At 44.8% G+C, this 14,480-nt stretch overlaps 1 protein-coding gene across 1 annotated transcript; it reads left to right on the top strand.

Moving 5' to 3' along the window:
* The first annotated feature begins 635 nt into the window (after window positions 1-635).
* On the top strand, window positions 636-1,624 carry LOC133777277 (olfactory receptor 1D2). Its single transcript, XM_062216783.1, has one exon. It carries the CDS (start codon window positions 647-649, stop codon window positions 1,622-1,624), a length of 978 nt encoding a protein of 325 aa, XP_062072767.1. The 5' UTR covers window positions 636-646.
* The last annotated feature ends 12,856 nt before the right edge of the window (window positions 1,625-14,480 follow it).

The raw sequence follows: 14,480 nt of genomic DNA on the forward strand, positions 1-14,480 counted from the left end.
AGTGGATAGTGAGAGAGAGAGACAGAGAGAAAGGTCTTCCTTTTTGCTGTTGGTTCACCCTCCAATGGCCGCTGCAGCTGGTGCATCTCGCTGATCTGAAGGCAGGAGCCAGGTGCTTCTCCTGGTCTCCCATGCGGGTGCAGGGCCCAAGCACTTGGGCCATCATCCTCCACTGCCTTCCTGGGCCATAGCAGAGAGCTGGCCTGGAAGAGGAGCAACTGGGACAGAATCCGGCGCCCCAACTGGGACTAGAACCCGGGTGCCGGCGCCGCAAGGCGGAGGATTAGCCTGTTAAGCCATGGCGCCGGCCAATATCCATTTCTTACAATGCATGGGCAAATGGTTTTAAAAATATTTTAAACTCTATGCAATATCACAATTTAATATATTTATCTTTAAGCACTTTTAAGAGTATGGAAAATGCAAGACCTAGAATAAGACATAGCCATTATTTCCATCATATTCAGATTAGAAGCTACTAGAATGAATAAGTTGCATAAAGATTTGCAATATTCTGCTTTTGTCCCTGTTATTACTTTGCTACCTATTTAGAATATGGGAAAGCTTAGCATAAGCTATTTTTAATGCAATAAAACTGTAGGTTTTGCTTTCCTTTTGCTCTTATTCAGTTGAGGGCAACTGGTAAATGTTTGCTGGTGCTCATGTTGCAGAAAGCTGGGGCATGGATGGAGGCAACCAGAGTGAGAACTTGGAGTTCCTCCTCCTGGGGATCTCGGAGGTCCCTGCACAGCAGCAGGTCCTGTTTTGGATGTTCCTGTCCATGTACCTGGTCACGGTGGTGGGAAATGCGCTCATCATCCTGGCCATCGTCTCCGACTCCCGCCTGCACACACCCATGTACTTCTTCCTGGCCAACCTCTCCTTCACCGACCTCTTCTTTGTCACCAACACGATCCCCAAGATGCTGGTGAACCTTCAGTCACAGAACAAAGCCATCTCCTACGCAGGGTGTCTGGTGCAGCTCTACTTCCTGGTGTCCTTGGTGGCCCTGGACAACCTCATCCTGGCCGTGATGGCCTATGACCGCTATGTGGCAATCTGCCGCCCCCTCCACTATGTCACAATCATGAACCCTAAGCTCTGCATCTTGCTCCTCACCTTGTGCTGGGTCCTGTCTATCCTCTACGGCCTCACCCACACCCTCCTCATGACCACAGTGACCTTCTGTGGGTCCCGCAAGATCCACTACATCTTCTGTGAGATGTACGTCCTGCTGAGGCTTGCATGTTCTGACATCCAGGTCAATCACACGGTGCTCATTGCCACTGGCTGCTTCATCTTCCTCATCCCCTTAGGGTTCATGATCATGTCCTACATCCGCATCGTCAGAGCCATCCTCAGAATACCTTCAGCCACAGGGAAGTACAAAGCCTTCTCCACCTGTGCTTCCCATTTGGCTGTGGTCTCCCTCTTCTATGGGACGCTTTGCATGGTTTATCTGCAGCCCCTCCACACCTACTCCATGAAGGACTCTGTGGCCACGGTGATGTATGCTGTGGTGACCCCCATGATGAACCCCTTCATCTACAGCCTGAGGAACAAGGACATGCACGGGGCTCTGGGAAGACTCCTCCTTGGAAAGGCCTTTCAGGGATTGAGATGAGGGTAAATTTGGGGTGTTGAAGCAGAGACTTGAAATTTCCTCCACCATGTACAAGGCCAGGGAGAGGATATTGAAGTGATGAGAACATAGATCCAGCTCAGAAGGAGTTTATTGATTGTGGTGAAGAAAAAAACATTTCTGTGTAACCCGATGTTTGCCAGTCATCACCTGCCTTGGCAATAAGTAGGTCTCACTAACATTTGGAATTGAGAACTATGTACTACAGAGGGTGACTGAGAGGATTAAGTGGGATAAGGACTAAGTGGCCTGTTGTAAGCACTGTTGTTATAAGTAGGACTAGTTGGGCAAAAGCAATGAGGCAGGAAACAGCCTAACTTTTATTAAACAAATAATAGAATTATATTTGAGAAATATTGGAAGAAGAAGTAAGCCAAAAACAATCATTTGTGTTTCTACCATTGAAAAACAACTATTATTTGCATTTGGTGCAAATTCTAAACTTTGATTTCTAATAAATATGTTTTTTTTCCAGAATGATTTCTAATTGTTTTGAAACTTGCCATCCAATGTATAATAATCTCTTTCTATGTTCGTATATATTCAGTTACATTGTTAGTTAATGCCTGCACAGTATTTCAGGGTTCAATTCAATGAATATAATATGATTCATTTTATCACAATATTTAGTTATTTCAGTTTTGCCCACTGCTTGCAACATGGCAATAAATGTTTCTGTATGTCTATCAATATCCACTTACCTATTATTTCCCTAGGGGAAATTGGTGAAATGGAATTGCTAGTCCAAAGGTTTTCATTTCCAGTGCCTCCACAAAGTCTGTATCAATCTGTGCCTTCACCCAGAGCCAACATAAGTCATCAGTTTTGCTTTGTTTGGGAATTGCAATAGGCTCAAGCCAAAGTAGCATTGTGCTCATCAGGAACACAGCATTGCTAGAACTGTACTAAAAATGGAGTAGGGCTAGGTTTCTAGTACTAAAAAAAGCAAAGACCCTTAAAAGTGAGCCCCTGTTTCTGACCTGCCAACCTCCGGAGAGCTATGCCTGTGAGAACCAAGCTTCATTCTCTACCCTGGATCTGAGGAAGGCCCTGGAAGGTAGGGGAATGGGCACAAGGTGGGCTCCTACAGTGCAGGGCATTGCTTGCTGTCTGGGTAGGGTGGTGGGATCCCACAGCAGCCAAGGCCCAGCCTACAGGGTCTCATTCCTCCACAACGTGCAGACCATGGGAGTACCTGCTGTGGACCAGGGAAGTGTGAGGATGGCACGGCAGCTGGTGCTTCTCTTTTCTTCTTTGTCTTGTCCCCTTGATGACTATGTCTTTTATTTAAAATTCTGAGTGTGAGTCATGCTTGACGTGGCCTTTTAAATCATGGCAAAGGAACTAGATTTAGTGTTTTTGATGAAAATCTAGCATTGCATTTAAGGTGTGCTAACAGTTTAAAACACACCTGAGATTTAAAAAGCAGTATGGAAAACCAGAATATAAATTGTTTCCTTTAGAATTTCTTGATATTGACTACATGTTGAAATGGTAATATTTTAGATTACTGGATGAAATAAAATAAATCACTAAAATTAATGTCATCTAATTCTTTCTCCTTTCACTGAAGTGGCTGCAGAAAACGTTACACTTGTGGCTCAGATTGAAGTTCTGTTGGATGACATTGCTCTGGGTGATAGCTTCTTCCTCCAGAGCTAATTTATTTTTGCTGTGGCAGGCAGGAAGGATCCGCTCCACGAGGGAGACGATGGAAGCTGGGTTTCATTCTTTGTAGAGGCTGCCTTACTCCCAGAGGGGGCACGTGGGAAGTTCCCATTGGAAGCCTTGTGTACACACTCTGCTTTTCCCTTGGCAGCATCCTAACTCCTGTTTTCTCTCCAGCCTCGTAAGCCTGCTAGAAACACAGCTCACTCTGAGCAGCTCAGCCCTCAGCTGGAATCAGCTAAAGCCTTTTGAGGGGAAGCAGCCTAATTGCCAGCAGCATTTCTTGGGAAATCCTTTCTGTTTTTGGGTTTTGTTCCATCAGGTCATACTTGATAGTTCTTTGGCTCCTATCAGACTTCTGAGGCTAGGTCATTTATCTGCTTGACTGTGAGTAAAAGTCTAGAATGTTCCTTTTCAATTAAGGTTCCTTGAGAGAATTAACCTAACGTCCTAAGAGTTCTAGTCTGTGCTACAGATTAACTTTGGTTCTATACATCTAGTTTCTGGCTAGGTATCCTTCGGAGAATGGAGAAAAGAGTGATTCAAATCATTTCGTGCAGAGGTTAATTCTGTCATGGAAATCCAGTTGAGACATGCTGGTATACTCAACCTTACTAAAGAGGCCTAGGCCACACGCCTTCCTGGATTGTCACTGTGGCCAGGGAAGTAGATATTCTGGTCCTGCACTCTGGAGTCATGGGTAGAACCACACTTCCTGGAATCATCTGGATGCCAAACAGAAATTGTCAGCTGTTAGAAAGGCAGAAATATAAAATACTTGAGTCAGGGCTCCTGGCTCTGGCCTGGTCCAGCCTTAGCTTTCGTGGGCATCTAGGGGAATGAATCCATGGAAAGGAGATTCTGTCTGTCTCTCTCTCCCTTTCTCTCTCTCCCTCTCTCCCCCTACCCCCAAATCATCTCTCAAATCAAAAGAAGATACATAAATGTTTAAAAAAGGAGAGAAAGAGGGAATTAGAAATAAGATCTTAAATGCTCACCCCAAGAAATTATCAAATACAAACAAAAGGTAGACTCCAGTCACTTTTTTTATTTGAAAGGCAGAGTGACAGAGAGATTGTTTACTGTGACATGTAAAGAGTTGGAAGTCATCATTGCCACTCTCATAACAAGAAAAAAGCTGAATAATCTGAAAATCAGGTCACAGGGCCGACTGCTGGCTTGAAAAGTGGAGGGAAAGGTACCGAAAGAATGACAGCTTATCTTGGGCAGAAGCCCACTGCTGTGTCCAGCATGGGAAGGAACATAAGGAATGTAATTGAAGAGTAGCTGGAGAATGAGATCTGTGCTCTGTGCTGTAGTGTAATGGATTAAGCTGACACCTGCAGCGCCTGTATCCCTTATGGATGCTGGTTCAAGTCCTGGCTGCACCACTTCTGATCCAGCATCACAGCTAACATGCCTGGGAAAGCAGTGGAAAGTGGACCAAGTGCTTGGGCCCCTGCACTTGCATGGGAGACCCAGATGAAGCTCCTGGCTCCTTGCTTCGGATGGGCACAGCTCTGGCACTGTGACCAAATGGGGAGTGAACCAGCAGATGGAAGACCTCTCTCTCTCTCTCTGCTCTCCTTTCTGTGTGTAACTGTTTCAAATAAATATTTAAATAAATCTTAAAAAAAAAAAAAGAATGGAAAGAACTGAAAGGCTCGGATCCTATTTGAAATGGAATCTCTAGGGAAACTCAAAGACAACAAGGAGCCAAAAACAAGGACACCAGTGGAACTTTTAGTCTCAGACATCTTCAGCAAACACAGCCTAACTCCTATTCAGAAAAACACAAAACTTCATGATAAAAACCAATTTACCACAGTTCCTTTGATTTAACACATTATGTATAACATCCACAGAGATTTTCAAGGCATGATAAAGGCAAAATAATCCATTCAAAGAGACAAAGTACGACCCAGAACCATTCTCAGATCTGATAGAGGATTTGAAATTATCAGACTGAAAAATTTTTAAAAAATGATTAACTTGATAAGACCTATAATGGAAAAATGTACATGTATGATGCATAATGGGAGCGGAGAGATGGAAACTTTTAAGAAATAATCAAGGGGCCGGTGTTGTGGCACAGTGAGTGAAAGCCCTGGCCTGAAGCACTGACATCCCATATGGGTGCTGGTTCAGGACCCAGCTGCTCCTCTTCCAATGCAGCTCTCTGCTATGGCCTGGGAAAGCAGTAGAAGATGGCCCAAGTCCTTAGGCCCCTGTACCCATGCGGAAAACCCGGAATAAGCTCCTAGCTCCTGCTTCGGATTGGCACAGCTCCAGCCGTTGTGACCATCTGGGGGAGTGAACCAGCAGATGGAAGACCTCTCTCTCTGTCTCTACCTCTCTCTGAAACTCTATCAAATAAATAAAAAATAAATCTTTTTAAAAAAAGAATCAAAAGTAAATTTTAGAACTAAAAATACTGTAACATAAATGAAGAATGCCTCTGATGAGTGTATAAATGGAAGATTTGTGTGCTCCCAAAATTTGCATGCTGAAGCCCAGCCTCCAATGTTGTAAGGAGGTTACTGACCTAATCACGAGTGGAGGAAGTACCCTTATAAAAGGGACTCCAGAAGGAGAGAGCTTCCTTGTTCCTTGGACGAGGTAAGATGCAGTAAAAAGACAGCCATCTATGAACCAAGAAATGGTCTTTAGTCCATGAGAGAGAGAGAGAGAGGCAGAGAGAAAGGTCTTCCTTTGCCGTTGGTTCACCCTCCAATGGCCGCCGTGGCCGGCGTGCTGCGGCTGGCGCACTGCGCTGATCCGAAGGCAGGAGCCAGGTGCTTCTCCTGGTCTCCCATGTGTGGGTACAGGGCCCAAGACTTGGGCCATCCTCCACTGCACTCCCGGACCGCAGCAGAGAGCTGGACTGGAAGAGAGCAACTGGGACAGAATCTGGCACCCCGACTAGGACTAGAACCTGGGGTACTGGTCTTTAGTCCATTTGTTTAGAGAAATTTTTTTATTTCTCTTTTGATTTCTTCATTGACCCACTGTTCGTTCAGGAACATGTTTTTCAGTCTCCATGGGTTTGCATATGTTCTGGTGATTCCTGAGTTGTTGATTACCAATTTCATTCCATTGTGCTCAGAGAAGTAGCATGGTATGATTTTGATTTTTTGCTTTATGGCTTAGCATATGGTCAGTCCTAGAGAAAGTTCCATGGAAAGCTCTGCAGATATCTGTTAGGTCCATTTGGTCTGTAGTATTGATTAACTCTGTTGTTCCCTTGCTGATTTTCTGTCTGGTTGATCTGTCCATTGGTGAAAGTAGGGTATTGAGGTCCCCCATTGTTATTTTATTTGAGTCTATGTCTCCCTTTAAATCCATTAACATTTTTTTAAATAGCTAGGTGCCCTGTGATCAGGTGCATATTTATTATTAGGTGACTATTTATAATCGTCACATCTTCCCATTGAATTGATCCCTTAATCATTATATAGTGTCCTTTGTCTCTTTTAACAGTTTTTTTGTTAAAGTCTATTTTGTCTGATATTAGGATGGCTACAATAGCTCTTTTTTCATTTCTGATAGCATGTATTATCTTTCTCCATCCTTTCATTTTCAGTCTGTATCATTGTTGATAGGATGTGTTTCTTGTAGGTAGCAAATAGATGGGTTTTATTTTTTAATCCATTCAGCCAGCCCGTTTCTTTTAAATGGAGTATTGAGGACATTTACATTCAGGGTGACTATTATTAAGTAACAACTTTGCCCTGCCATATTTCCATTGATATTCCTTTTTTTTTTTTTTAACTTTTGGTTTGCTTTGTACTTTTTTGGGTACATTTTTGGGTAATTTTCTGCCTTCACCTTTTTTTTTGTAGTGATGTTCCTGTTTCTGTGTGTGGCATATCCTTGAGCATCTTTTGTAGGGCTGGGCAAGTAGTAAAAAATTCTTTCAATTTCTGTTTTTTGTGGAAGATCTTTATTTCACCTTCATTCTTAAATAAGAGCTTTGCAGGGTACAATATTCTGTGTTGACAATTTTTTTTTCTGTTAAGACTTGGAATATATCTCGCCATTCTCTCTTAGCCTATGGAGTTTCTGATGAGAAGTGTGCTGTGATTCTAATCGGGGTTCCTCTGAATGTAATCTGGCATTTCTCTCATGTACATTTTAGAATATTTTCTTTATGTTTTACTATGTAGATTTTTACTACAATGTGTCATGGTGAAGATCTTTTCTAGCCATGTGTATAGCGAGTTTTGTGTACTTTCTGTACTTGGATGTCTCTTCCTCCAAATTAGGGAAGGTTTCTGTTACTATTTCATTAAAAAGGCCTTCTAATCCTTTCTCTTTTTCTATGCCTTCAGGAACTCCTAGAACCTGTATTTGGGTCATTTGATAGTATCTTTTAGATCTCCAACAGTGTTTTATAGTTTTCTAATTTATTCTTGTTATTTTTGGTCTGATTGCAAAATTTCCAGAGATTTGTCTTCTAGTTTGGATATTCTTTCACTGACTCTGTTGTTAAATTTTTCCACTGCATTTTTAATTTGATCTATTGAACTATTCATTCCTAGTATTTCATTCTGACTTTTTAATATCTCAATTTCTTGGGAGTGCTTTTCATTTAGATTGTGAATTTGCTTTTGGTTGCTTCTATGTAATCTGACGATTTATTTTCTGAATTCTGTTTCTGGCATATCCTCGATCTCTTCATCTTCACCTTCTATTATTGAGGAGTTGTAGTGTTCCTTTGGGGGACTCAGAGTGTCTTACTTAAATTTCTTCATTTGTTTTTCAGCATTTGTGTAGGTTTTTTTTTTTTTTAATCATCTGATGGCTTTTATCTTTGGTTTGTGTTTGTTGCTTAGTGGGACACCTTTACTTGCAGTGAGTACCAAAAGATGTGTGCTGGCTGTGGCCTGGGTGTTCTGTTCTGTATTCCAGGGTAGCATAAGTATCCAAGGCAAGATCCCCACTGGGCTTGGTAGCTCTCCTCTAGTTATCTGGATGGAGAAGGTTGGTCACTTCTGTTGGTGTGATCCACCCTTCTCCTCACAGCCATGGGTTGCCCTGGAGTTAGTCCCTGATGTGCTCAGTACTCATTCATACTGCTTAATGAACTGCACCTTTGATCTGTGGAGTCTTTTCTGTGAGCACGGTTCCCTCTGTTATGAGCTGCTATAGGTAACTGAGGAGCTGGGGGGTTCAGGGGAAGTGCTCTGTAGTTGCCCAGGGCTTAGCTTCACTTTGTCCTGGATGCAGCTCCCAAGGTGGGTTCTTTCCTCTGGTCAGATCTGTGGATTGCAAGCACACCAAGCCTTCGCCCACTACAACCTAGCTCACTTCTCATTGGTGGATAAGAGAGTCCCATATGCGGGGCTTCCCCTTCCATTGCCAGGAAGCTGGTATGGTATGGAGTGGGACAGAATTCTTCTGAATTGTTGTGGCCCCCACTGCTTGGGTTGGGGGTGAGGTGACCCCCTGTATTGCTGGGTGTGAGCACAGGAGGTGGGGGCAGTAGCCACCAGCCTACATCCAGAAAAAAATCATATGATCCTTGGGGGGGGGGAGGAGGGAAGAGAGGGGAGAGAGGTGTGGCACCTCCTTATTTATTTATTTATTATTTACTTACTCACTTACTGTGGGGAACCGCAGGCTGGCCACCTGTGAGAACCACCTCATCTGCATAGCTTGCAGCAATCCGTCGACCACAAGGCCTACGAAAACAGCCAGGTGAAACAGATGAAACAGAATGGACTCTGCATAAACTAGGAAGAACCAGGTGAAACTGATGAACTTTCAACCTGAGACTATACGCGCCCTTTCATCTGATTGGACGATATCCGCATAAAGGGACATTGGGATGTGGGCGGGCGGGCGCAGCCGCGGCCCCTTCTCTTTTCTCCTCTCCCCACTTTCCTTCTCTCCCCACAAGTAAAAGTTCCTTGAGAACCGATGAACAGTGACCGTGTCGTTGACTACGTTGGACCCTCGCTGGCGAGGGTCCGACAAATGGTGCCATGACTCGGATAGTCAGACTGGTCACTGGAAGCAGGAAAGAAAAAATTAGAACGTGTGGAAAACATGGGAATGTAGGCGGTAAAGTCTAGGATTGGTGCTGGGAAAAAATTAGAACGTGTGGAAAACACGGGAATGTAGGCGGTAAAGTCTAGGGTTGGTGCCGGGAAAAAATTAGAACGTGTGGAAAACACGGGAATGTAGGCGGTAAAGTCTAGGGTTGGTGCCGGGAAAAAATTAGAACGTGTGGAAAACACGGGAATGTAGGCGGTAAAGTCTAGGGTTGGTACCGGGAAAAAAATTAGAACGTGTGGAAAACATGGGAATGTAGGCGGTAAAGTCTAGGATTGGTGCCGGGAAAAAATTAGAACGTGTGGAAAACACGGGAATGTAGGCGGTAAAGTCTAGGGTTGGTACTGCAGAAAACAGGAATTCCTCGACAACCAAGTTGTCTTTTAAAAAAGTAGCGAGGACGCCGGTGAAAGCAGCCGCTGTAAAGCGGTGAGTTAGAACAGGAACAATGGCGTGGGGTCGGAAGACAATTGAGGGCAGCAGAGAAATCGCCTGAAGTCCTTAGGCTATGGCAACTAATCGACCAAGCTAGGAAATAGCAACCCTCTTAGATGAAGGGGCTGACTTACTAGAGGAAACGCAGAGAGAATCTCAATCTGGGAGCCTACACGGAGACAAAGAGGACGGAGACAGAGGACCAACATGGGTCGGGACAGAGATAGGGAGGATGAGAGACCCCTTCTTCACCCCCCTATTCGAACCAAGACTCTCCTCCCTCCGAAGGACTCCTCCATGAGAGAGACAAAAGGCGGGGGCTTCTCCCCGGAACCTCCTCGAGAAAAATTGGCAGGACGAGGCACTCCCCCTAAGTGGGAAGAATATCGCCACATAAATCAGGCTTTCCCTGTGATAGTGGACGCGCAGGGCAACCGGGGATGGGCCCCCCTGGACCATAAATTGTTGAAGGAATTACAACAATCAGTACAACTATGGACCACATGCTAACTTTACTAAAGTGGTCCTAGACAACATAGGCACCAATGGACTAGTCCCAGAGGACTGGAGGAACCTAGCTAAGGCAGTGCTTCGTGGGGGAAGACTTCCTCCTCTGGTCCGCGGCTTACAGAGAGCTCGCGAGGGCTCAGGTCCATGATAACGCTAGGAACGGTCAGCCAGCCTGGAATGAGGATAATGACGAACAGGCTCAGGCTAGTTGCCCTAATGAGGTTTTGATGCAAGTGAGAGAACTAGCTCGGAGGGCGTGGAAGGTCATTCCAAGGAAAAGGGAAATCGGACAGTTTATCCAAGATTACACAAGGCCAGACAGAGCCCTATGCTGATTTTGTGAACAGATTAATGGAGGCTGCTGGCAATATCTTTGAGACCATGGACGAGGCTATGCCTTTAGTCCGAAGGTTAGCCTGTGAACAAGCAAACAAAACCTGCCGTGAGGCTCTAAGACCCTGGCAGCACAAGGACATTCCCACCTTTCTAAAAATTTGTAGGGATGTCATGGATGAAGTAGCCTCAGGAGAGCACGCAGCAGTTGCCAGGGGCAAAATTATACGCGATAACGGGCTAGGACGAAAATGTTTTAAGTGTGGAAAAAAGTCACATGAAAAGGGAATGTACAGAACAGAGGCAATTGGGGCGCCAATCGGGACTGTGCCCTCTGCGGTAAAGGCAACCATTGGGCGAATGAGTGCTATTCTAAGCAAGATAAAGCAGGCAATCTGCTCCTATTGCCCACCAGATCAAGTGGCCAGAATAGTACATTCCAAAAAAAGAGTGGCGGGTCCCCACGCCCAGGGGCCCGAAAACTCAATGGGTGAGAGGACAAACCATGGGAGGAGTAGGACCGTCTCAAAAGGACTGGCAAGCGTTTACTGCACAGAGCTGTGAGCCACCAACTGTTTAGTATTAACACCTCAAATGGGAATCCAGGCAATAGATGTGGAACCTCGGGAGCCCATGGATGATATCCACGGTTTAGGCCTTACTATGGGAAGGGCTACAAATTCATTAAAGGGGTTAGTGGTTATAACGGGGCTTATTCAGTTGCCTTGTTCACAGCTCAAAGTATCGTTCCAATCTACTAAGGGGATAGTGCAGCTGTTGCCATTGCAGCCCATTGCTCAGCTGCTAATAATAAGTCCTGTAAAGGATACTAGAGGTAATCAAGGAAAGCATTTTGCAGCTCACTATGACTCTTGGCGAGCACCCACTATGGGCTAAGGCAATCAAGGAGATGTTAGATACAGGCACAGATCTCCAAACAAGACTGGCCTCCTTCATGGCCCCTCTAGGAAGGAGATAACACCTTGGTAGGATTAGGCACCGCTGTTGCCCAATCCCGAAGCACGCAAGTGCCAGATTGCCTGTGGTGCCTTCTTGATCTTTCCAAAGTACAACCTTATGTGTGTGCTTTCCCTGTAACTTTATGGGAGAAGGAGGTCTTAGAGCAACTTCATGTGCAGACCTGTTGGCAGCTGCGAGAGAAGACACCCTAGAAAGAGTGTTTACCATGCTAACTTCATGCTTGCAGACGGTGGGGTTACAAATTGCACCAGAAAAGATTCAAAAGGGCACGGTGGTCCAGTACCTAGCATTAAGGTTAACACCAACTACTGTGGCCCCTTTAGATTTTGTTATATTTACTGCAGGACTTAAAACCTTAAATGACTTCCAAAAATTATGTGGTAACTTAAACTGGATACGGCCTTATTGTAAACTAACCACTGATGAAATGCTCCCATTGTAAAACATTTTGGAAGGCGATTCACAGCTCGCCTCACCTCGTACAGCTGCAATCTTACAGAAGGTTGAAGAACGCCTTAAAATCACGCAGATGCAAAGACGCCAGAGCTGTTTGCACGAGTCGGTGGACACGTTCTCTGGAAGTGTCAGCCACGGCTCTAAACAAAGAAGGAACTCAACAGGTTATTCAACACTGTCTACAGTCCTTTGCCACTTGCGGGTGCCCAAAATTATCAAAACAGATAACGAGCCGGCGTACACTTCGGCCCGTTTTGCTACATTCTTAAAAGAATTCGGTATAAAGCACGTTACAGGTGTGCCCTACAATCCCCAAGGGCAGGCAATAATTGAACAGACTCAGCTGTACTTAAAAACTTTAATAAAAAGGGGGAATAGAATATGTGGTAGCTAATTGCGATGCATTGGCTATAGCTCTATATACTGTAAGTTTTTTGAATAGGAAAAAGTGTGGCAAAACTCCTGAGTTCATGGTGTTTAGTGACGTACTTGCAGTATTGTTTGAAGAATTGTTTTGTCTTAAGGAGAAAAAAAGACGTTGCATGAGACTTGTACTGCAGCAAATCGGCGAAGTGACCTGAGTTGGATATTTGAAGGTATTTTGAAAGTTATGCTCAAGGCTAACACCTAAGCTTTGTGTAATGTAAATAAGAATGTTTTTGTATGGTTTTCCTTTGTAAATGGCATTAACATTGTTACTTGAGGTCTTGCTTGATCACTTTTGTTGTCCTGAGGACTTGAATTTCAATTTTCCTTACACTTCTCATACAAAAATCATAAATATCTGTAGTGGTCCGACAGGCTATGCTTGCTATGTATCGCTCTGACCCTCAGCAGCAGATACTCCGCGCCATAAATAACAAAAAAGGGGGAGCTGTGGGGAACCGCAGGCTGGCCACCTGTGAGAACCACCTCATCTGCATAGCTTGCAGCAATCTGTCGACCACAAGGCCTACGAAAACAGCCAGGTGAAACAGATGAGACAGAATGGACTCTGCATAAACTAGGAAGAACCAGGTGAAGCTGATGAACTTTCAACCTGAGACTATACGCGCCCTTTCATCTGATTGGACGATATCCGCATAAAGGGACATTGGGATGTGGGCGGGCGGGCGCAGCCGCGGCCCCTCTTTTCTCTCCCTACTTTCCTTCTCTCCCCACAAGTAAAAGTTCCTTGAGAACCGATGAACAGTGACGGTGTCGTGACTACGTTGGACCCTCGCTGGCGAGGGTCTGACAACTTATTTTTTTCCTGCCTCTGCTATCCTGGGGGCTTGCATGGAAATTCAAAAGCAGTTCTCCAAGCTCTCCCTCCCATTGCTATCTTCATTGCCGAGGGCCTGCAGACTCCCCTCTCACCTGGAAGCTGGGGCTGGCATCCTCATCCCTGGGTCCAAGCCTCTGCTGCTTTTTTGATTCTTATTTGCTCTTTCAGCACAGACCTGGAAGTCTATTTTTCTCTCTGGATTTTTCACTGTGGTTTACCAGTGGCTTTATCTTAGATGTGTAGTTTCTCCCCTTTTTAAATATTAATCTTTCCCCACGTGAGTCAGACCATCCTAGTGCTAACCCACCATCTTGGATTACCACAAAAACTTTATATGTGAAGGTGACAGGAAATAACAAACACCTGGCAAGGGCTGGACATGGAATATTCCTTTTTGATCTCAGATGTATTTGTCTACGTTAAGGTGGTTTTTATTTAGGGGGTTCTTTCTCACTCCTAAACATCCCAAGGGATTCTTATGTGGCAGTGGAGAGAAGACACTAACTGACTTGGAGGTGAAGAGCTACCATTGAGTGAATCTTTTCTACCAAGCCCAGGTTTAAAAATTAGCTTTCCACTATCTTGTCTGGAAGGAGTCTCACATCCCCATTAGAAGGATGCATTGCAGTGACATTTTCAGTTACTTAGGCTGTAATTAACCAAATTGCTCTTCTACAAGGGACATTGCTTCCTGGGCAAACAGAGCTTCCAAGGCTGAACTGTACCCAGAAAGAGAACACAGCCAAAACCAGGGCCTGTGCTGTGGTGTAGCAGGTGAAGCAAGAAGCCTGCAGTGCCGGCATCCCATATGGGCTCTGGTTTCAGTCCTGGCTGCTCCTCTTCCAATCCAGCTCTCTGCTTTGGCCTGGGAAAACGGTGAAAGATGGCCCCAATTCCTCGAGACCCTGCACTTGTATGGAGACCCAGGCCCCTGGCTTTGGATCGGCATAGTTCTGGTCATAGCGGCCATTTGGGGGGTGAACCAACAGAAGGAAGATCTTTCTGTCTCTCTCACTGTCTAACTCTGTCAAATAAAAAGAAGAAAACAAAGTAGCCAACCCCAGGGAGCTTGCTCAGCAGCACCTGACTTCACATCCCTATAATTTCTCATTTCTCAATGGCACTTACCAT

Source organism: Lepus europaeus, chromosome 18, assembly GCF_033115175.1.
Source record: "Lepus europaeus isolate LE1 chromosome 18, mLepTim1.pri, whole genome shotgun sequence".
Classification (NCBI taxonomy): domain Eukaryota; kingdom Metazoa; phylum Chordata; class Mammalia; order Lagomorpha; family Leporidae; genus Lepus; species Lepus europaeus.